This window comes from Neopelma chrysocephalum, unplaced genomic scaffold (assembly GCF_003984885.1).
Source record: "Neopelma chrysocephalum unplaced genomic scaffold, ASM398488v2 Primary Assembly neopelma1_286, whole genome shotgun sequence".
In the NCBI taxonomy this organism is placed as follows: Eukaryota; Metazoa; Chordata; class Aves; order Passeriformes; family Pipridae; genus Neopelma; species Neopelma chrysocephalum.
The window spans coordinates 307,680-329,414 of record NW_020897948.1 but is presented as its reverse complement, the minus strand read 5'-3'; the positions used below and the strand labels follow the sequence as shown (position 1 = coordinate 329,414).

Genomic DNA, 21,735 nt, shown 5'->3' with positions numbered 1-21,735 from the left:
TACTCTGAAATAACAGTTTCACTGACCTCAACTGTGTATGTTCCTACAATGTTCTGTTAGGTTCACTATTTTCATTTCTATAATGTGGTACATAGGCCAAATGTTGGCATTAAGAAAAAAATTGAAAAGTAAGCTGCAAATAGACACATACAATTTCTCACCAATGTTGCCCTTGATGGAACATTTTGCTTTTTATGAACAGCAGAAATTAATTTTAACTGGGATATTTTTAGTAAGGTATGGTACAACAACATACCATTGTCCCCTCCACCTATTCTGATAAAAAGTTTTATCTTAGTTGTTTTCAAATTGACTAATATGTTATTTATTCCAGCAGAAGGGACAACTATACATATCAGGTTACACAGATACAACTAACAAAAAATTTAGACTGAGCATGGTAAGTGATGTTCTTCCACGTGTGTGTCAGGCATCAAACCAGCAGCACAAGGAGAGCAAAGCAGAGCAAACCCTGACCCTACAGCACCTGCACTGGGCTGCACGGAGAGGGGGGGCTGCCCCAAAGCCCCTCTCTGCTTCCTTGCAAAGGTGGATGGACTTACTCCATTCAGCTGATCCTGCTTTTCCAGCTGCTCACCAAAGCACTCAACAACACATGAGCAGCTCACTTGTGAAGTAACTGCTCTCTCACCCATCCTGCAGCAGCTCAGGTTCCTCCATGTCTCCCAGAGGGAAGCACAGCACAGCTGCCAAGGACCTGCTCAGACCCCTCCCAGGAGCAGCTCTGCCTCCAGAGCCGGCACGGCCAGGATGGATCTCCCTGGCCACTCTGAGGCATGCCTGCAAAACTGAGAGCCAGGGGATCACTCACCAAAGCTTTCTGCTCTAGCTCCACTCTTCTGCTCCACCTAAAGACACTATTTTGCTCAGCAAAGAGCAAGGGATAACTTTACAGAAGACAGAGAATTGAAAAATGATGCACCAGTTACGCAAGGATGGAAATTCAAAAGCTAATACTTGAGTAACCTTTTAACTCCTGCCTGCTGAAGGTTCTCCCTCCCATAGCACTGCCACTGTCACCTTGGATCCTTTGCCAACTCCTTGAAACACTGAGCAATGCTCTCCTAATAATTTCAGGCAGCTGTGAAATCATGTCCTCTCCTCTAGATGGTAGATCTGCATCAACAACATAATAATTCTTTTAATTCAGTAATTTTTCAAATTGTCTCTGATTTATGTGATGACAAAGAAAACAGGGGCTGAAGCTTTTAACCAGATGATCCAAACAGGATTGCAGCTCACCTTTAACTAACCCAGGCCATTACACTGACTTCAGCATGGGAGAGAAAAAGAACAAAACCTGTAACAAGCATCACGTACTTGTCCTGTGCTCCATACCTCAGCACTACATAAATCTCAATTCACAATCAGAAAATCAGAATTTGAAGTCTCACTCTTTAACAAAAGGCCCAAGGAGTGGCCTTATATTTATGTTCCAGTCTCCAAAGAGGGAAGGGATTACTTACAGATCTGACTACAGGATCTCATAATGGAAAAGCAAAACCTTATGTTAAAATTGCTACTCTCTTGCTTCAAGCATTATTCCACTGTTTGAGCATTTCCACAGTGGACCTCCTGCATCACCACAGATAAGAGGAAAAGGTCTAAAGAACCCTGAAAGCACTAAAAGCTTTGCTTTCCAAATAGCTGCTGCTGTGCAATTTATCAACTAATAAATTATAACAATGGAATTCAATCAATTTAAAACTGCTGGATTTGAGTTAGGAAAAATTTTTTTCAGTCATCACAACCTAAGGATGACTTTGAACAGGAAAAGACAGAAACCTTGATTTTATACAAAAAAAAAAATCAAGATTTATATAAATTATTATATTACTTTCTTCATATATAGCTGTGCACAGAAATGAACCCCTGCAGGTTGCTGAAGGTGCATCTGCTCTCCCACTGCAGCAGAGCAACACACCACACCCAATAAAAACATCTGATTCCTGATGGAGAAGCTACGATTAGATTTACTGGAATGGAGAAGGGAAGTGCTGTAAGAATGTTGCCACAGGTTATACACCTATCCTCCCCTTCTTACTTAAATCTATTTAGGTGCTTCAGAAGAAGCTGCTGTTATTAATTTTTTCCCTCTTTCTACTTTCCCAACCCTTTTATACACGTGGTCAATTGACACTCAACACACTCCCATAGCTTTTAAGCAGCCAAGCCCTTTTCCAAGATCACATCAGCAATTCAAACTACGTTATAAATCCACAAAGCAGCACAAACCTAAGTCTGAATTTGTGATTATTTTTCTACTTGCAATGTAATTCCCCCTGAGAAGGTGCCAGCAGGCACTGAAATGTGCTTACTGCAATATGCTCATCTTCAGCTGCAGCCCGTGCAGCACCTCGATCACTCTCTGCACGTCCCCCAGCAGCTGGTGAGTGGCCACGATCTTCTTGGCATTCTGGTGGGAATAATTTTCTTCCAAAAATGCTAAGCCATGCATGTGACCGTTGCTTAACCACTCCTTCTCATACCAGTACTTTAAGCTGGACCTCTGACCTAAAGTGAGAGTAATGAGTGAGTTAAAATGAAGCATTAACTGTGGTATGTTAACATGACTGGCAGTAATTCTGATTATCTCCAAGCACTGCAAAAGCTTGTTTGTTCTTACCAACAGCACCACTAAAGATCCTATAAAAGCAGACAAAACTCTGAAGAAATGAAGACCTTGTAAAGTGGGAACTCAAAAACCTCTGCCCAACTGTAAAACCATTCAGACCCCAAATTCCATCAAAGGACATCCAGCAACAAGCAGTTGCAGCTGAGGCAGAGAAAGGCATATTTTAGCAGTAGTCTAACCATGGTTATGACAAACTACGGTCTGAATGCAGGTCTCTGTAGACAGCAAAACACAGAAAAAGGCAATGAACTTCCTTTCCCAGTGGTCTTATTTTTAAACATCACACATGTATTAGTACAGGTATTCAAAACTACATTTTAAAGGAACCAATGATGAGGTTCTGATGGAAAAACCTCCTAAGTTAGGCTATTGATTATGGTAATTCTAGCTTAAAAGGTTGGAGTATCAACAACAACTGAATTGAAATGTTAAATGTGACAAATGCATCAGTAAAAGCAACTTAAGCTGCCAAAAAATGGTATTAGCAGGAAAGAGTAGAACTGTAAATGCTTGCTAAATTGCAAACACACAAACAAATATGCAACAAAAGCTCCCCCACACCCTGTAAAATGTATTTTTACAACAGATGTTCTCAGCAGACAGCTCAGCACCCTGAAAAACAGTCACTGCCCTACATAGAGCCCAGGCAGCAAGTCCCCAAGCCCAGGGACAATGCTGGAGCACAGACTGAGAACCAGCCCCAAAAAGCTCTCCAATACACAGGCCAATACTGACTGGAGGTTTCAGCAGTTAAGGAGAAACTAAAAAAAAGAAAAGAGTAAGGCCAAGGGATGGCACTACAGGGGTGTTCAGTGGCATCAGAAATCAAGCCAGGGAAGAAGGAATTTTCAAGGCTGTAACAGCTCAGCCCACACCGTAGGAAGAAGGAAGGAACTCTCCTAGGGATGGTCAGGACCACGTTGGAGATGTTCCTGACACACCTGCATTAGCCCTCCCTCATTTATCTCTGCATTAGAGAAGCTGCCATCTGTAACAGAAAATAAAGTTCAGTCCAGAAGAATAAAACGGGGACTTTTAGAACTTCATGGTCAGCTGAACAACTGAGATGATGTGTACCCTGAGGTAAAAACTGCTCCCTTTTGAGGTGTATATGGTGTAGCTTGAATGAATCAGTCACATCATAAGCATCTTGATCATGATTAAGCAGAGGTAAATGTTAACAAATGTCTTAAAAATCCCACTTGACTCAAAGAGAATTGAGTAAAATAGCAGTTCGTACAGTTTTGAGACAAAATTACACCAAATTTGCTTTTATTTCCAGAAGCATAAGTGGTGCTGTAACACATCTCAGCAGTTTAGACTGGGGAAAGCTCCTAAAAAAGATTTTGCTGAATGGCCATGCCCAGTTTTAAAAGCCACTTCTTTGCAGATCCACAGAGCCTGTTAGCTCATTTCAAGCCAAAAGCAGAGTCACTGAAATTGAAAAGCCACCAGTGCAGTTAAAAAGTTGGACATTTTCCTTGTTGAAAACAGAGGTAAAAATTAGGCTCCCCCAATGTAAATTTTAGAACCTTCAAAGGAACAGTTAATGATTAATTAAGCAAATTAAGCTGTAATCAGTTTTTGCACAAAAGCATTCTGATGTTCAAGTGTGATGACAGTTTGCATGTGCGTTTTAGTTACATTTAAAACTAACTTCAGTTGACACAAAGCAAAATATCTTGAAAAAAAAGGGTTAAAATCCTACAAGCAAGATACTGTAAAAAAACCCCTTAAATATCCTGTTATCTGTGCAGTGAAATAGTTTAAAATTTAAGTGTGGCATGTCTTTCTTGCTGTGAGTACAAACATCAGTAAACCAACTACACAAATCCATGAGTTAAGGTACAAAAGAGCTGGTATCTTTCAACAGCCAAAAAAATCTGAGATCACAATCCAACTATGTATATAAACCAAAAAGGTCTTTTCACTGGGCCAACAGAGATCCATTTTCTTGCCATTTTTAAACATGGACTCAAGCAAGAACCTCATCTGTTTCCATTTTCATCGAGGCTTTGTAATCCATGGAGCAGGAAGTCAGAAAATGTTCACCTAAGTGTAATTTTACCTGCTGTGGACCAAGACATTTAAAAATACATCGTTAGGAGTAGGGAAAGTGTTGCTTAATCCCCTCTGACTGTGTTCCCCCAGATAAATGCCAATACACAGGCTGTCTCAGGGGATGCAGCACATGACACGAGCCAGAGCTGCAGAGCCCTGTGCTGACTGATTAGAAAGAACACAGAAGCCCAGCCTTGTTGGGGAAGAGCTGCAGCCACATCCCCTGAGATGAGCCCATGGGGAGTCTTTGCTTCAGCTTCCTGAGTGTTTCTACACTCATTTTTCACAGCCAGACAGGGCAGTCCTTACTACAGCAAAATGTGACAGATGGTCATCACAGTGAAAACATTCACTCCTGTTCCTGTCCAGCTGTAATTCCACAATATTGACTCATGGACATTCACAGAAATTAAACTTTCAGTATCTGTAACAGAAAATTACCTATAGTGACAGACACAGCTATGGGCAAAAAAGTAGTTTAATCTTTGAGCTATATATATATAAAAACTAGCAAATGTACTACATATGTAAGAAGGATCTGTAATCTTAAATTTCTGTACCTGGAGGATCTTGGCAAATATAGCAGGTATATTTCTCAGGTACATTATCTTCCAGCAAACCCATACAGACTCCATGCTGCCAGCACAGACACTCTTCACACTGTTCAAAGGCAAGAAGTGCACATTAACAGAAATGAAGGCCACGAGCTCAATACATCAATTAAGAGACACAGCATCTACATATTTTAAGACAAAAAGGTGTATTAAGACCCACACCCCACCTTCCAGCGACAAGCAAACACATTAAAGAATCAGATTACAATAAAATCTGAGCCTTTCCCAGACATTTTTCATGTGTATTTCTGGAGAATGACAATTAAAAACTGAAAGCAGATATTCTGAAAGGTACAAAAACACTCCCTTTGGAGATGAAGATCTTTCACAGGATGCATGTGCACATAACCAGGACAGCAATCAGTATGCAATCAAGCTTTTTCCAGTAAAACAGATCTATTTTTCTGATTTAAAAAGCTTCCCCCTCAAACAGTAAACCACATTCAGTTACAAAATCCCAGAGACACTTATGTCACACAGGACTAGCCAATATTATGCTTTACTGATTCTTGTAGCACTAACATTTTGTCCATTTCAAAGGCAGCTCTGCCAGCACAAACCTGCAGTGCAGATACAGCTGTACCAGCTTCAAAAGCTTCAACATCCTGCCAAGGGGGGGCATTATATTGGCAAAGACTGGACACAGTTTGGATCTATTTAGCACAGTTACACTACTGAAAATGCAATCACTGTTCTTAGAGCCTTAGAGCCACTGTTCTTAGAGCCACTGTTCTTAAACAGTTCTAGAGCAGGAAAAAAACCTATATTCATGTGTTCTGTTCTGTTATTTTCTCCCCCCTCCCCTATTTTGACAGGAGACAAAATTTGACTGCAGCCTACAGAGCACTGAAACATGGAACAAAACCCCACATATTAAGTCAATTTTGATTTGAAACTGTGATGTCAGTTCAGAATCACTGTTTTCCCAAGCAGTGAGATTTATTTCTTAGAGCATGAGCCAAGAGCCTAATGCAGGGGTCTTGTTAATGTTGGTGGAGGATTCCAATATGAGCTAAAACACACCCCATCAGCAACTGCAAGCAACCTCAGCTGCTGCTCCTCGCTGACCTACAAAGATGCCAACTTGCTAAACATCCCATCTGTGTTCAACACCACTTTTATTAATGCTCTTCTTATCTGTTGCCATTCCTCAAGGTAGGAGGGACAGAAAGAGACAACCAGGTTCTGAATACTTCACTGCATTAAATGAGTGGCCCAGGGGTGGAGGAAAAATAGAAGCCCTGGGAAGAAAGAATGCAAAAGGTTGTAGAGAAACAGGTTTCTGAAGGGTGGGACCAACAATGTTTTGCCTTACAAAATGGGTGAACAGTCCTAAAGCAATAAGGAGTTGTTTTCAAAAAAGGCATCATCCTACTTTCACAAAGGTGATTATTAGAGCCAGAAAAAGGTGTCCTAAAACAAAGAAAATGGATTAAGAAAAACAGACTGTGTGCTAAAAACAAGAAGTGAGCTCCTGGTTCTAGTTACACCTGCATCCAATAAATCATGCCATATTGCACAGGGTTGCACTCTGTGATTTTCCAGCAATTTTGCCCAGAACTCCAGTGAAGCATCCCAACTTTTTTTTACTTTACTCAACTGATATTTAAGTATGTACCCCATCAGGGCACAGGTCCCTCCATTTACCTGCAGGTTCTACTGCACAGCATGGCTGGCCAGGCTCCTGCTGGCACACACACTGCAGGGAAGCTACCCCTGCCCAGGCAGTAGTAGGGAGATCCAAAGCACACCAAGTAGGAAATTTGGAAGAGAAAAAACATGCAGTGCTGTGCAAAAATACTTCAATCGAAATTCAAGTAACAACAGAAATAACTGAACACAAAGGACATGCATTTAAAGCAGCTTTTCACATTCCTGAACAAAAACATCCCAAGTCCATTTAGTTCCATCACTCGAGGCCACCAAACCCAGCCCCAGAATTCTCTGCATCATACACGTCATACACAAACACATCCATGTTTAGGTATAAACACCAAAAAGAAGGGACAGTGACAGTCTGTCTGGACTGGTTTGGGCCTCACCATGAAAAGGGAGTACTGTGCCTCCAGAGGGAACCCAGGGCAGTGCTACTCAGCTGCTTTACACAGGCTCCAGAAATGGAATCTAGTAACCTCCTTCCAGAGTTACAGAGACTGGGAAAAAGAGCACTGACCAACAATAGATTGGGGTTTTTATACTTTTTCTTGATTTAACTTCTATTACCTGAAGCAGGTACTTCCATAAATGCAAACCCAGAGTTCTGCACCCTGGTGCACTACATGACGTTCTTAATGCACAAATTGCTCAAGACAATTAATTAGGGCAAGTTCAGGATAAAGAAAGTTTATATAAAATCTCTAAGTGGAACTGGGGGAGGTTTATTAGTTTAAATACCTAAATGGAACCAACTCCCATTTTAAATGTGTATGAGTTTCATTAAGCCTTAATTGTCCCTAATCTTACAGGGAAAATAAGGTGCTTGTGTTTAAAATTAACATTTTCCCCCATTATTTCTAAATTTGGCACATTCATGGAAATGAGCACAGCTCAAAGAGAAAATGACTTTCCATTCTCCCTCTTGTAAGAGAGGAGGGGATCCATGTATCCTGGGAGAAATGAACCTCCAGCCACATGCATGAAGAAGCTGCCCTGCTCCTGATCCCAAGTCCAGGCAGATGGGTACCCAGCCTGCTCAAGCAGGTACCCCAGGTGCCAGCACATTTCAGTCAGAATAATAAAGCAGGGGGAAAATAAACACCCCAAGGGAGAAAAGTGCAAAGAAGGACAGTATTCTTCTGAAACCCCATACCTGAGCAAAGTGACCTATCTTCAGAAAGAAAGGACCAATCTAAATCCAAGTTCCTTAGGGCAGACAGCTCTGAATTCATTTTCCAAGTGTCAGATTGAAGTGTGAGTGGAAAATAGGGAAGAAATCTTTCCTAATTATAAAGTTATGACAACTACACCAGATTCTTGCTCTATAAAGCCAAAGGGAAGTGTCAATCTTGGCACTCCACCTCTGAAAAGCTGAAAATAGGTTCCCCTTGTGATAATTCCACAGTTGTATAACATAGCAGATTTGCTTTGTATTACTGCTCTGTTCTTAAAAAGAGTAAAGTCAGGTATTTCTACATCAACAGACAACCAGACTGTTCAAAACATTTTCCCCAAAAATACAGGCTGACAGAAAGCTGTGGGGAGCACAGCATTTCCTTCCTTAAGCAAGCCACCTAACCTACACCCCCATCTCAGCCCCTCAAAATCTTGTGACCACCTCCTTGCTTCCCAATTCCTACTGCCTCAATCCCCACAATGAATGCAGGTACTCACCACACTGTCCATCTGCATCTCTTTTCCAGAGGGAATAACCTGCTCTCCCAGCCAATTCTTTTGTAAAACAGCTGAAGTGTTTAAAACTTTGCAAGATGCTCAAAAAAACCCCAAACTAGTTCAACCTAGAAAGCCAATCTTAGAAGCAACCCACAGAACATTCCAGGAAAGCTTTCCATAGGCTGTGTCCTGAGCCAGCTCACAGTTCCCTACATTCTGCAACGCTGACCTAGTGTTGAACCAAGTTTTGCCAGAAAATTAAAACACAAAGAGGTAGTCTGGAGTATAAAGTCATTTCAGTAAACATTCACCCCTTTTATTCCCCACTGTCAGACTCCTTTTCCCCTGTACACTCAGATTTACTTCAATCTGCCCATCACTGCACCCTCCCCTCCCAATGCACAAGGAACCAGTTGCCCTGCAGGTCAGCATCCAACACCAACACAAAGGTGGGCATCAAAGTCAATTCACCACTAAGAGACAAAGTATCTCACCTTCCCCAGCAAACCTCCATGAAATCACATGCAAGGCCAGAGAAAACTCCCCTGTCAAGGCAGCTGTTCCACTCCACTGTTAAGGACACACATCAAACTGAGCTGCATTGGGCAGCACTATTAAAAACTTTTAAAATTGGGCCGTTGATGTTCAGGGCAAAAAAGGTGTTTCTACTGTTCTGTTGCAGAAGTCAAGAATTCTTCACACTGCAATTTAAACAGTGCTCCCCTCTTCACCTTAACACTTTTCTGCCTCCATTCAAGCAAAGTCCACCAAAACATCAGCAGTGGCTGTGAAGCCAGTTCAGCTTAGTTTCTGTCTCCCCTCCTAGTTCCAAACTGCCAAAGAGAAATACAGTTCACAGAACAGGCCAGGAACTGTACCAGTAAGGGGTTCTGTAAAGTGGATTTCAAGCCTCGCAGAAGTTAGCAACTATGCCTGGGAAAGGGACTTCAAAAGCTGCAGATGAGGAGTGAGGTTCATGTGCCAAAAAAATATTTCTGAAGTTAGTGTCATGCCATATCCTTTCACAAATAAACCTCAAAAGAATGCAGTAATTACCTTAAAGGCTACACTACTGACACTTTGAATTGGAGGCCCACACAAGAAAAAGGTGATCTAGACAGGAAAGTGGAAGCTGCTTAAAAAAAAAAGGCAAAACAAAAAAAACCTAAACACCCAAAACCAACTGACTTCTTCAGGAAACTCATTTCTTCAGAAGGGCAACTACAAAAATGCTGCTTCTGAAACTCATGGGGAATTAGCTATGTGGACCAGCTCGTGTAAGGAGCAATGGCAAAATTAATTAGAGAAACAAAATGAAGTTGAACTGATCTGTTTGACTTCACTATTTGAAACTGAGAGGAACTGGGTGTGACAGTTCAAAGCAGCTCTGTACAGAATTATTTCCTGACAATTTACAAACATCTCAAAAAGTAAAAGTAAATAGGCAGGGCACTTCCAAAGAGGTTTTTACCAACAGTCTTAAGCAGAAGAGATAATAGAAGCTGCTCGGAGTTTTCTGGGAAGCTGGTTTAAAAATAGCACCTATATGTGGAATGGACAGATGGCCTTATGAAGATTAGGAACTAAGAATTTGCAAACTACTGCAGAATGGACAAGTGCAGCTCTGCTTCAAAGCAAAACACTCTAGTAATTACTTTTTTTTTGTTCAGCCTATCTGGAGAATTGTGTGTTCCAGTCAAGCTTCTTGCCAGGAAGAAAAAAAAAAACAAAACAACAAATGCTTTTCCACTGACACCTTCCACTGTATCCACTGACACGAGCATTTACCCTCCAATTCATACCTGAATCATGAAGTCATTTTCTTCTTTTACTTCACAAACACACCGAACAATCTCAAAATCACTTTCTTCAACTTCTTCATCAGGGTTGGTGGTTACATCAACATCCTGACTGCAGTCGTCGTCACTCCAGAGCAAGCTGTCCATCGATGACTCACTCAGGGTGTCGTCCTCTGCACAAGAAGTAGTTACATAAAATCCTAAGTGATTACAAAAAAGGTCAAACGACCCTCAAGATCTCATCCCAAGTATGCAGATATACATTCCTAAAAGTATGAGTTCACAGTGTCATTTAAGGAACATCAAAATTTAACTCTTTATTGAAGGTTACTACATCATGAAGTTTCATATTTTCATTAATAGCTCCTTAAAAATATTCCAACTTAACAGCTTCTGTTGTTAAAATGGTAAGTTCAGCATACAGTGTTTCAAACCAAAGGCACAAACTCTCTTTAGACAGGTAAGTATAATAAACAAAACCAGACTTGTACATTCAAATAGCATTCATACTAGTTGCTGCAATTTGTGCAGAATTGTGACTTGGCACTTTTAGTGTAGAGCTCCCAAAAAGCAGTAAGAGGGTTCTGTTTTATGAACCAATCAATCTCACAAAGTGATGTCTTCGTGACAGAAACATTGAGTCCAACACAGAATTTAATCCTGCTTCAGAAATTATTATTTTCATTTAGTCTCCTGTTTAGGATCCATTGATCAACTCATGGGCAGTGCATAGCCCAAGGTATTCTTCCAGAATGCATTCTCACTACTTAGCCAAAGCATTAATGCATCTCTGGATTGAATAAAACTGTCAAGAAAATCTTTACTGAAAGAGCAGGTTAAATTGAGATTCTTACCTCAATAATATTAATCAATGTCTGCATCTTCCTCGGGGATAGAATGGGAGGGTTGGAGGAAGAAGACAAGGATTTTAATTATTTGGAACTAATCTAATGAGTTGGAGGGGAGTGGAAGATGAAAACTTCAGTCACTTTTAAGTAAGGTTGTGGGGTCTCACCTGAAGTGGGTAGAACTATTTTCATCACTTAGCTCACAGAACCACAGAATGCAAAACTAGAGCCACCAGTCTGTGGTATAACCTACATCTTCTGGAGAAACATCTGTTCTCAAATAAAGGGGCTGAGAACCAAATGCAATAGTTGCAAAGTCTCATTCCAGCTCTGAGCTGGGACACTCCCGAGGTGCTCTGGAGTGACAGGTCAGGCACACTGCACTGCCACCCTGCACAGCACCTTCACTTCTACTTACAACACACTTTGTTCATCTGGGCACAGCTTTTATTGGTGGTACAACTTCTGCAGATGCAAAAAGCAGCAAAGCAATTGTGATAAGGGTGAAATAAAAACCATTACCAATATTTTCCACCACTTTCAATGTCTATGAATTGATCAAAAGAAGTCTGAGCAACTGATGGCCAAGTTACTGTATGTTCTATGGTTGATATAGTCTGAAAACACAACTGCTCAGACTTGCAGAATGTGTTTCAAGACATTACCACCGAATGCACTTCACTAGTTTTTAATGTTTCCTGTTTTGCCTATGTAGTGGAATTAACTGAAGTTAATTTTTAGTTTTGCCTAATGCCAAACAATGAGAGCTGTGTCCAAAAAAAAATAATCAAATAGTCCTCCACAGTGCAGTTGTACAATAAGAAATTTAAGATTCTTGTATATCATCAAGCTGTCACACATTTCCTATTTCCTCTAATTTGTGAGCTTTAAGAACAAGAGAGAGAACAAAATGTTTGCTGTCTTTTTTAGTGTACCAGCTTGTGACAGTAAATAGTAATTTGGACCAAGATATTAGGATTATGAAAGCTGGAACACAGCAGCCACATTTTTATGAGTAACTGTGTACCAAGTACTGTGAAGACACCAATAAACACCTACTCAATAAACAGCTACCCAAGAGCTCCTCATTAGGAAGCTCAGAGTCATTATGACCGGGTATCACAGTGTATCCACACAACTACACACCACCACACCCAGTGGTCTCTCAAACACAGCACAGTCTGTAGCAAACTTGCAAAGCATCTATTTTTAACTTTCAAGGAGCTCTCACTTTGTAGAAACCTTTCGAAATATGAAAAATGTAATTATGAAATTTGAACATGGTTATTTTAGAGTTAATAAGGTGCTGCAAAAAATGCAAAATTAATCTGATTACTAAAATAAGGGCAACACAGTCTTAACGTGTATATGAAGGTGAAGTCAAAGCAAAAAGCAGCAACATCATCTGGCAAACAAAATGGGTCCAGCTTCGTCAGGCAGGGACAAGGAAAAACACACTGCTGTGTAAGAACAGCCAAATTCACACCATAAGAACTAGATTTCAAGTATGTTAGTGCAGATCACATATTTACTAGCAACAAAAGGCATAACCAGCAAGACAGAGAGGAGAGTCATCTCACCATTTGCTTTTGATTTTCCCCTGTGCTGTCCAGAATCAGCACAGTGCAGAGGTGTGCTCGGGTGGGCAGATGATTTATTTGAAGAAATAGATTTTGTGACAACTGATTTTTCAGGAGAAAGCTCCTGTGAGACATCTGTGTTTTCCCCAACGCCGGAATACCCTGTAAAATGGTAAGAAGTGTTAGCAGTAGAAATCTGTGGTCAAGAGAAGCTGACAGAAGGAACAGCCCCATGCAGGCCCACAGCAGGCACATCCATTCACTGACCCCTCCCCATTCAATGTGCTGGGGCTCCAGGACTACACAGTGCTGCAGGAAGCTGGGCAAGCTTTCCACAGGCAAGAAAGTTCTTGTCTGAAACAGAACATTTAAAGCTGTTCAGTCACCGTTCACTGCTGACAGAAGCAAGAAAGGTTTTAAGTGACCACCCTTTCCAGCCCAACTAGTCCTCAGGGTGAGCAGGTGTACAAATGCTTTTGCTTTACAGGCACTTGCACACAAGCACTGCTGGCTGGAGACCTGCCCCTCACATCCCACTGCTACTCACACAGGCTACACACATTCCCTGATCCCACAGACTTCAAAGTGGACAGATCTTGCCAACCACAATTTAAAATTAACCAGTTAATAAAATCAGAGCTAACAGATTAGTGAAGAAAGCAGTCTGAACTGCAATGCCTGCTCTTGAGTGAGCTAGACTGGGTAACAAAACAAAATAATAGAGCCATTTTCATCTACAGAAGAAAAATGAGCGTTACCAGGCTTAGATCTCTTTTTCTTTTTTTTCTTTTTCTTTGACTTGGATCTTCCATAGTCTTTGGATTTTCTTTCTTTGTTCTTCTCATGTTCTTTAACACCTAAAATTAGACAATATTGCAAATTAATTTTTAAATATATACATTTATTCTACTTATAAAGACCTCCACGATTTCTTTGGACAATCAAGGCCATTTCACTACAAAAAACCCAAGAAAATGTATTTGTAAGAATTTTCAGCTCTCAACTGGAATGGCGAATTTTAAAGTTCTAATTTGACTGTCCCATAAAAAAAATTAGAATATCATTTGGGAGAAATCAACTGTACAGCAGTGCCCATTTATTATTTACATGCTTCAGAAATTATAAAAAAACAAGAGACTGAAGGATTTGTTATATCCACTTTCTAAATTATTATGGATGAACATTTCAGTAGCATTGTAACAGAAGCCTGGCAAGAACAAATCCCCAACCCCCCCCAACTTCGGTTCAGTTCCTCAGTCAAATATTTTGTTTTCATTGCAAATTGAGTAATGACTAGTTCAACTGGCTTTAATTACTATTCTCTCAACATCTGTTCTCCATCCTATTTTATGGGATGTGTTTGAGTGTCAATCCTGTCCATCCTCCAGGCGCGACACCGGAGCACGCGCGGCGCCGCGTAACTGTGCTGTGAGGTCATGGGCACAAATCCTTGCATTCCAGATCCCAGTCTTTGTCTACAACTTCTGTCCTTCAGATTTAGGCCTCTGCAGCAGAATTTCCAGATACTTACACAGCTCTTTAAGTAAATTATCCTGACTCAGCTCCAGTGCAATCAACACCTGCTTGGAGGGATGCCTTGCACCTCAGAATGGCTCTGCTCTCAGAGAGCTTGGCTGATTGAGCCACTCACCCTCCTATTCACAAACTTATTTCAATTTCTGGTGATGGATAGCAGAATAAGCACCTAAAGACACTTTATACTGTAAGAAATCTCCCGCACAAACCATTTAAGTTGGTCTCTAACCACTTTGAAGCAAACCAGCAGTACCCATTTATTATCTTTCATACATACCAATAGCAAACTGCCCAATTCACTGGCTGCGTGTTTATGGCACAAACAGCTGAGAAACTGCAAATCTCAGTCATGTTTATAACTGTGATGCAGGAGACACGCTCAGGAGAGTCTTTAGCCCCACACCTCCCCATCCTCTTAGTCCTTGATTGTCTCCTGCTCCTTTGCCCCCGCTGTGCCTCTCCCAGCACGTGGGCAGTGATGGTCTCAGTGCCACATCAGCTGCTGCCCCTGATGGCAGCTGGCCACCCCAAGTCACCTGTCCTCCAAGGGCAGCAGGACTGGCAGCACAAAAGCCATCTTCATCCCCCCTCCATGGCTGTTGAGGGGGTTATTCAAGTGTCAGCACAACTTCCTTCTTACTCTCCTCTGTCCTCATATCTCCCGTTCTTCCAACGCTCAAGATTCTCTGGGTACCATTCCCTTCTCCCTGCTCACAGGGATGCAAGGAAGTTCTGCCATTTTATTCTTCCAGAAGGGCAAAGAGAGAATAACTGAGCTTAACAGAAGCAGGAAAATTTTGCTTCCTTTTTTTTGGGAACTGACATTCACACGGTCAGATCGCTGGATTTGTTTTAAGATATCCAACAGCACAGAGTAAGCTGCCTCAGTCACTGGGAATATATCCATCATAAATATGACAGAAATTGTCACTTTGTTCCATGCTTTTCCCCCTTGAGCTAACCTGTATGTCTTAAAATCTGAAAAAATCTAAGTATTTGCAAATTTCTGTGTACAGCTGTCTTCTGACTGCACACCACAGTTAATGCATGCTCCCTGAAAAAAAAAAATCTGCAAAGAATAAATATTCAAGTGTTACACCAGGGCCTTCCAAAAACTGTGTACTGAAGAATCTTGTTGTCTCAAACTGTTTCTCACAACCACTCTGAAGTGTAATGAATTCTTACTGCCCCAAGACCAGACAGGGAGACTGTCTAGGTCAGGAGCATCCTCACAGGTTTGTGTGATCAAACAGAATGATAAACTGCCTTATATAATCCTAAAAATGAAGCTACATTTTCAATAACTACATTTTTAAAAGCTTTGGGGTTTTTTTGCAAAAACATAAGACTTCAACTTCCTTGAATGGCAGAGGTTCATGAGGAGCAGGATGAGTACTCATCATCCTCCACCATGTGAAAGTTCATTCTAATCTTTAAATACCACACTCCCTAGGCAGATGTGTCCCACTGAGCCAGAACAGCGAGGAGACTGATGGATCTCAGTCAGGCCTTCCTACAAGGGTGGGCAGCAAAGGATGCCCGAGCACAAAGAGAGGTGCCAGGCACTGCCTCACTGCTATGGATCAACAGAACAACACACAGACAGCAAAGGTGAAGATCTCCAGGACACAGATCATCTGTTATAGACAGAAAAGTCTAAGCTCAGAGTTTGTGTTTTCCTCATCACTGTGACTCAAATTCCCACCATATATCTGACAGTGGCCATGTACTAAATCCAGAGGTATGCTGGAAATTATTTATATATGATTTATATACATATAAAGTATTTTAACATATGTATTGTTTCTGTGCATGGTGTGCACACACATCCCCCCCATCCACTGTATGGCTGTCACCCACCTGTACTAGAGCAGGTTTCAGTATAAACACACTATAACAAATGCTATTAAAAAAACCACCCCTAATAAAATAGAACACCCCAGGTCACCGTGCCCCATGCCCACCACATCCCCCCCTTTTAAGTTTAGGTATCTCAATAAGTACAGGATTACTTCAAACATTTAATGCTTTGGACAGTCAAGAGTTTAACAGCATTAAGACCCACATATCAAACAGTAAAAATAAGCAATAAGCTTTTCATGCCCTTTAATACTTCAAGTACTTTTTGCATCTTAAAGATATTACCCACTGACTGGGAAGAATAAACCCCAATGAAGACAGCAAGAAAAGTTACCAAATGACAGTGAAACAGCACTGCTTACATTTCATACGTACATTTATACAAAATTACTCTCTCTAAAAGCAGGTATACAGAACACATGCTATGAACATTATCAGTTCCTTACAATGCTTAAAAGTTTTCCAAGACTTTCCAAGTTTAACTCTGCATGTTAAACCCCAAGCCGTACCATGTCCAACTCTGTCTCTGTCCCGAGGCCTCCGCAGTGCTCTCGCTATGTGGTTCCTGGTTTGGTCTCTAAGAGAATGGCGGTGACTATTTAATGCACTTACAGGAGTTGAAGTTCTTCTCTTTTCTATTTTTTCATCTCTATATGGGGTACTCCTTAGGGCTATGTGTAGAGGAGCATCTACAAAGAGAACAAAGACCAAGTCCAAGCTTTAAATACTTTCAAAAGTCAGTCTAGTTCAGCAGCAGCAGCTCTGGCAGTCCATGGGGAGCGTTTCTGATCAGACACTGCTCAGCTCAGTCCTAGCCCTGACTGAAAGGCTCAAACCTCCAGTGCTCTTGTTTGGTTTGTTGAGGGTTTTTTCCCTTCAAAAAGAAACAGTGGATGCACATGCATTCCCCAAAGCTCTGTTCTTTCAGAAATACTGCGACTTCAAAGAAAAGGGGAAAGAGAAACAGTTCCGTTTGGCAGAGATATGGGTCAGGTCATTTTTATTAGTTTCTCCAAGAGAAAAGGAGCCCTGTTATTTTAGTTTGAGGAACCACAGCCTGTCCTCAAAGTGAGCTTTGTAAGGAGGCACACAAAAGTGCCATAAAGCAGCTCTGCACATATAAGGAAGAGCAGTTTTAAAATACATACTACTGAAACAACAGTGTTTCAAGTAAGAGTGAGATGTAAGAATTCAGGATCACTACCTAAAATTCATAAAAATCATGAGATACTGAAATGGCTTCACCTGAGATTCCACTTGTTATTATTTAAATCAAGTCAGTTTCCTTCTCCTAACTCCAGGTAGCAACTCCTCCTGAACAACTCCTGGACATGAAAAAAGAGTGAGGAAGATGGTAAAAGCTAAGGCTGCAAGGCAAGTAGTACAGCAGACTAAACCAGAGCAGTACACTGACATTTTGGAGTACAATATTCAGTATTAATAAGTCAGTGAGACCCAGCAGCCAAGGTGACAGTTTGCTGACTTCCATCAAAATGTCCCATTCTATCATCACAAGCACCTCAAAAGTTCAGTGGATACGTAAGGTAACCTCCTTCTTGTCTGAAGATTAACATGCCTCTTGGACACCTCTAATTAAATAATTCTGAGTAGAACCTGAAAGTGACTAAAAATAGAAGGAAAAGAGTCCCAGAGAACATACTTAGGAGAAGAAATGGTATCAAGCCCCCTGCCCTGCTCAACATTTCAAGCTGAAGCAATAACAAGGCACATTGCAGAGCTTTCAGGATCAAGTGGATCTCTTCAGGCAAAAGGAAGTCCAAGATGCAGAAACCTGAGGGCCATCAGATGACATCTTCCCTGGTCCTCTCACTCTGAAGATGCATTAGAACTTAAAAGAAAAAAAAGAAGAGGAGCCACCCATATCTATTTCTGTAACCAAACTGTTATCTTCTAGTCACCTGCCCTACTGCTTTACAGCAGTCCCAAAAGACAGAAATTAAACAAAACCCTGACTTCCACACAGGACTCTAAAAGGTGCCTTTTGTCCAGCCAGGCACTGGTGTCTTTCTCTGGGCGCTTATTTACCTCAAGAGCTGCAAGACTGTAGAAAGGAGCAGGTTTTGTCCAGAAAGAATTACCAAAACCAGAAGATACTCCTTGATAAGCACCACAGTACATGCATGACCTCCCATTTGCAACAGGACTAACTTCTCTTGCAGGAATAAGTATAAAGAGAAGTATAAAGAGTATAACAGAATTTGCTCTTCTGAGGACTTCCATGACTAGGGTTTGAACGAGACACCATCAGTTGAGACAGAAAACTTTTCCCCATAATTACATGGTCGCTGAGAAATAAGATTAGAGTACTTCATAATCTCTTTGGGAACACCAGTGCCCTAACAAACTTTCTGAAATGCAAACAGTTTGTTGCAGCAGAGGGTGAGAAGCCATATAAACAAGACCTTTTCCAGCTTTCCTGATTGTCTACCATGCTGCAACAAAAGTGTCTGTAAAAAATATTTACAGAATGCCATCCCAGAGAAACCCAAAATTACAATACAAAAAAATCCATACAAATCAGACAACCTTCATCGGGCCTCCTAGCTTTCCCTGCTCCCAACAGCTCAACTTAATTTCATGAATTAACATTTAAGAACCCCATGGCCACCTTGATCCCACCAGTCTTGGAAAGAGCACAAGGCATCTGGGCTTCTTGTGGGCTGAGATCAGCACACAGGCTCTGGGTGAACAGAACAGGATTTCGTGTCCATTGGGGTCTCTTTAGCTTTGTGAGACTAAATTTTAAGGAGATTTTTTTGCCAAGAATATGTCTTATCTTTTATGACACACAGGTTAATACATTTCTAAGATATTTCAGCCCCCTGTAACAAAGTCCTGGGGGAGGTCAAGGTACTCTATCATACACTGGATGTATTTTTTTTCAATAACTGACACAAACACATTAAGTTTTGAAACACCTTTGTTCCACTGATAGAAAAGTTTAGAGGGTCTAGTTTAGAGGGTCTACAAGACCTCTGAGCACTGTGAAATGTATTTTATGAGTTGTGATTAAATTTGGGAAGATGAGATTAAAAAAGAAATTTATCCTAAACCTTTGGGACAGCAAACATCAAAACTGATGCCATGGACATGCAAACTTGCAAACCTTCCACATTTAAGTGTCCTTTTTCCTCTCTCCTTGCAAGTATAACTCAGGCCAATTTATAAAATTATCCCCTAAAGAACAAAGTGCAATTATTCATAACAACCACAATCAAGACCTTGTATTTAGGCATGTGGCTTTAAAACTTGCACATCTCCCCCATCCTGCATTAATACCCCTTGCAGAGTGTGCCACCTGCTTCCATCCTCTGCACTCCCCAAGCCAACCTTCACTCTCCAGAAGGTTTCCTACTCCTCTGCCTCCACCCAGTCCCAAGCCAACTGTGCTGTGAGGCTGCAGTGACAGCAGGACTGCACTCTTAGAGATTCCCATTAGGAGTGCATAGGAGACCCCCATGTGTTCCCTAAAGCTGTCTGTGCAGGCCCTATGAACACACCTGCACCTGTGTCCCACCTCAGGGAAGTCAGACAAGGCACAAAAAGCCTCCTGACATCCTGGGCAGTGACACCTTCCCTGTTCTTGAACAGTGACATGGTGATTAAACATCAGAGCAGATTAAACACAAGATACTGGAGACAAGGAGGCTTCCTGATTAACTGCCCCCAGCCCTCTCCCATGGAGTTGTTTCAGGCCTCCTTCCTAAACCTGGAAGAATTATCCTCTTCCATAGGATGAGATGACCCACAAGCAGTGAAGGATCTTAGAAATCAACAAATACAGAGCTGAGATGCGAAACCACCTCAGCCATGCAGAAACCACAAAGACAGAGCTTTGGAGAACTTACTCCTAAGCACACCAAGGCTTGGTGACAGGCAAGGCAAGAGCTTCACGTCCCCTGGAACACTGATGTCAGACCCCACGTCACAAGGTAACTCAGCATTCCCAGGAAGCAAAGAGACTGCATTCCCAGTCTTGTGTTGTGAATCAGACAGTATTCACCATCCACAGCTGTGAAATCATTTGCTGAGAATATCCAGCAAATGATATTTTGGATATCATTCAAGATTTGAAAGACCACGTCTCATCCTGACTCACAGCCATCCCCACACACCAAACACAGCGTTGTCAGGATAAGCCAATGACTATCAGCAATTCTGCAGAACAAGGAGGGTGTTCATGCACATCTTCAGCCGCTGCCAGGAGAAGCCCTGTGTTTGTAGATCACTGTGCACATCCCACTGCCTAGCAAAAAGGCAGCCAGAATTCAGAGGACACAGAAAAATCCCCTAAAGGATCAACCTGACAATCACTACAGGCCAGAGGTTCACCTGTGAACAGCTACCAGTAACAACCAGATGTCTGAGATGTTTAAGCTGTCAAAGCAAGTTTGCCAACCCTGTGCATGCACAGTTCAGATCTCATCAGTAATACGAGTAAGGACAAAGCCCCTTTTCTCTTTACATGCATTCATTAAAGAATGCATGCATTAAGTCATTTATTCACTAACAGGACATACTGTAATTAACTTTGAATAGGCAGAATTTTCTAACAATGAAGTTACATAAAAAAATTTAAACCTACTGACAAAACACTTTTTCCTTCTCTAAGTGCCTTTTATGGACTCCACAGTAGGGACAGATTTTCTACAGTCTCCAAATTACAAACTGCAGATCTGTTCCCTTCTTCTCTTTCTCATGGCAAGGAACACAGCAGAGCCAAGACTGGCAGCATCTTCCCAGACCGAGGCTACTGTTACACATCCACACACCAAACCAGGGCCTAATACTGAACAGCGTTTTTGAAGTCCCAAAACTTATTTTACCTTCCATTAGGAGCAAAACTCCTCAGGGGAGCTGAACAATGACCTAGGAGCAAACGGGTATCAACTGATGAGGTCCCTGTTACTACAACAATTGTGCTGAGGGGCAGTGTAAGGTCTGTCAGCACTACTAAGTGGTTATTAAGAGCTTTAAGAACACATAAATCACCTATGATATCAACTCCCCTCCTTGTTCCCATCTAATGAGGTTAGGGTCTCCTGAGAAGTCTCCAGTCCTTATCAAGTAGAGAGCCTCACCAAGGCATGACACGGGGCACAACAGCTGTGCAGGCACTCAGGTTTTGACTTTCAGATTTCAGAAAACACAAAAAGCATGAACTACATTTTGCTGAACCTCAAAATGAAGATATTTTACTAAAAAACGAAAGCCACCAATTCAGAAAAACTCAAAGTTGAGATGTTCAAATTCTGAGTTGCAGGTAGAAAGAATGAAAGGAAGCTATTCCATGCCTCGTGCCCTTGGAGTGGTCTAGGTCAAGAAACAGCAATCTTTATTAAGAATAACCATTTGCAGGTACTTTACGTGGACAGACAGACATATCTGAAGGAGAAAACTGGTACCTTCAGAGAATGTTGTTTACAATAA

General features: G+C 41.4%; 1 protein-coding gene across 6 annotated transcripts in view; it reads right to left on the bottom strand.

The window, feature by feature from the left end:
* Positions 1–21,735, bottom strand: part of PHF20 (PHD finger protein 20) — a 64,440-nt gene that overhangs the window by 6,440 nt on the left and 36,265 nt on the right. For 3 of the 6 annotated variants that reach the window (XM_027704640.1, XM_027704643.1, XM_027704645.1), the window contains 6 exons: positions 16,794–16,973; positions 13,647–13,745; positions 12,889–13,050; positions 10,464–10,660; positions 5,278–5,377; positions 2,340–2,535 (listed from right to left, as the gene is read on the bottom strand). In XM_027704640.1, the coding sequence (XP_027560441.1) occupies positions 2,340–2,535; positions 5,278–5,377; positions 10,464–10,660; positions 12,889–13,050; positions 13,647–13,745; positions 16,794–16,973 (934 nt within the window). The remainder of the gene's footprint in view (positions 1–2,339; positions 2,536–5,277; positions 5,378–10,463; positions 10,661–12,888; positions 13,051–13,646; positions 13,746–16,793; positions 16,974–21,735) is intronic. The other 3 variants (XM_027704642.1, XM_027704644.1, XM_027704641.1) reach the window with 2 other exon arrangements.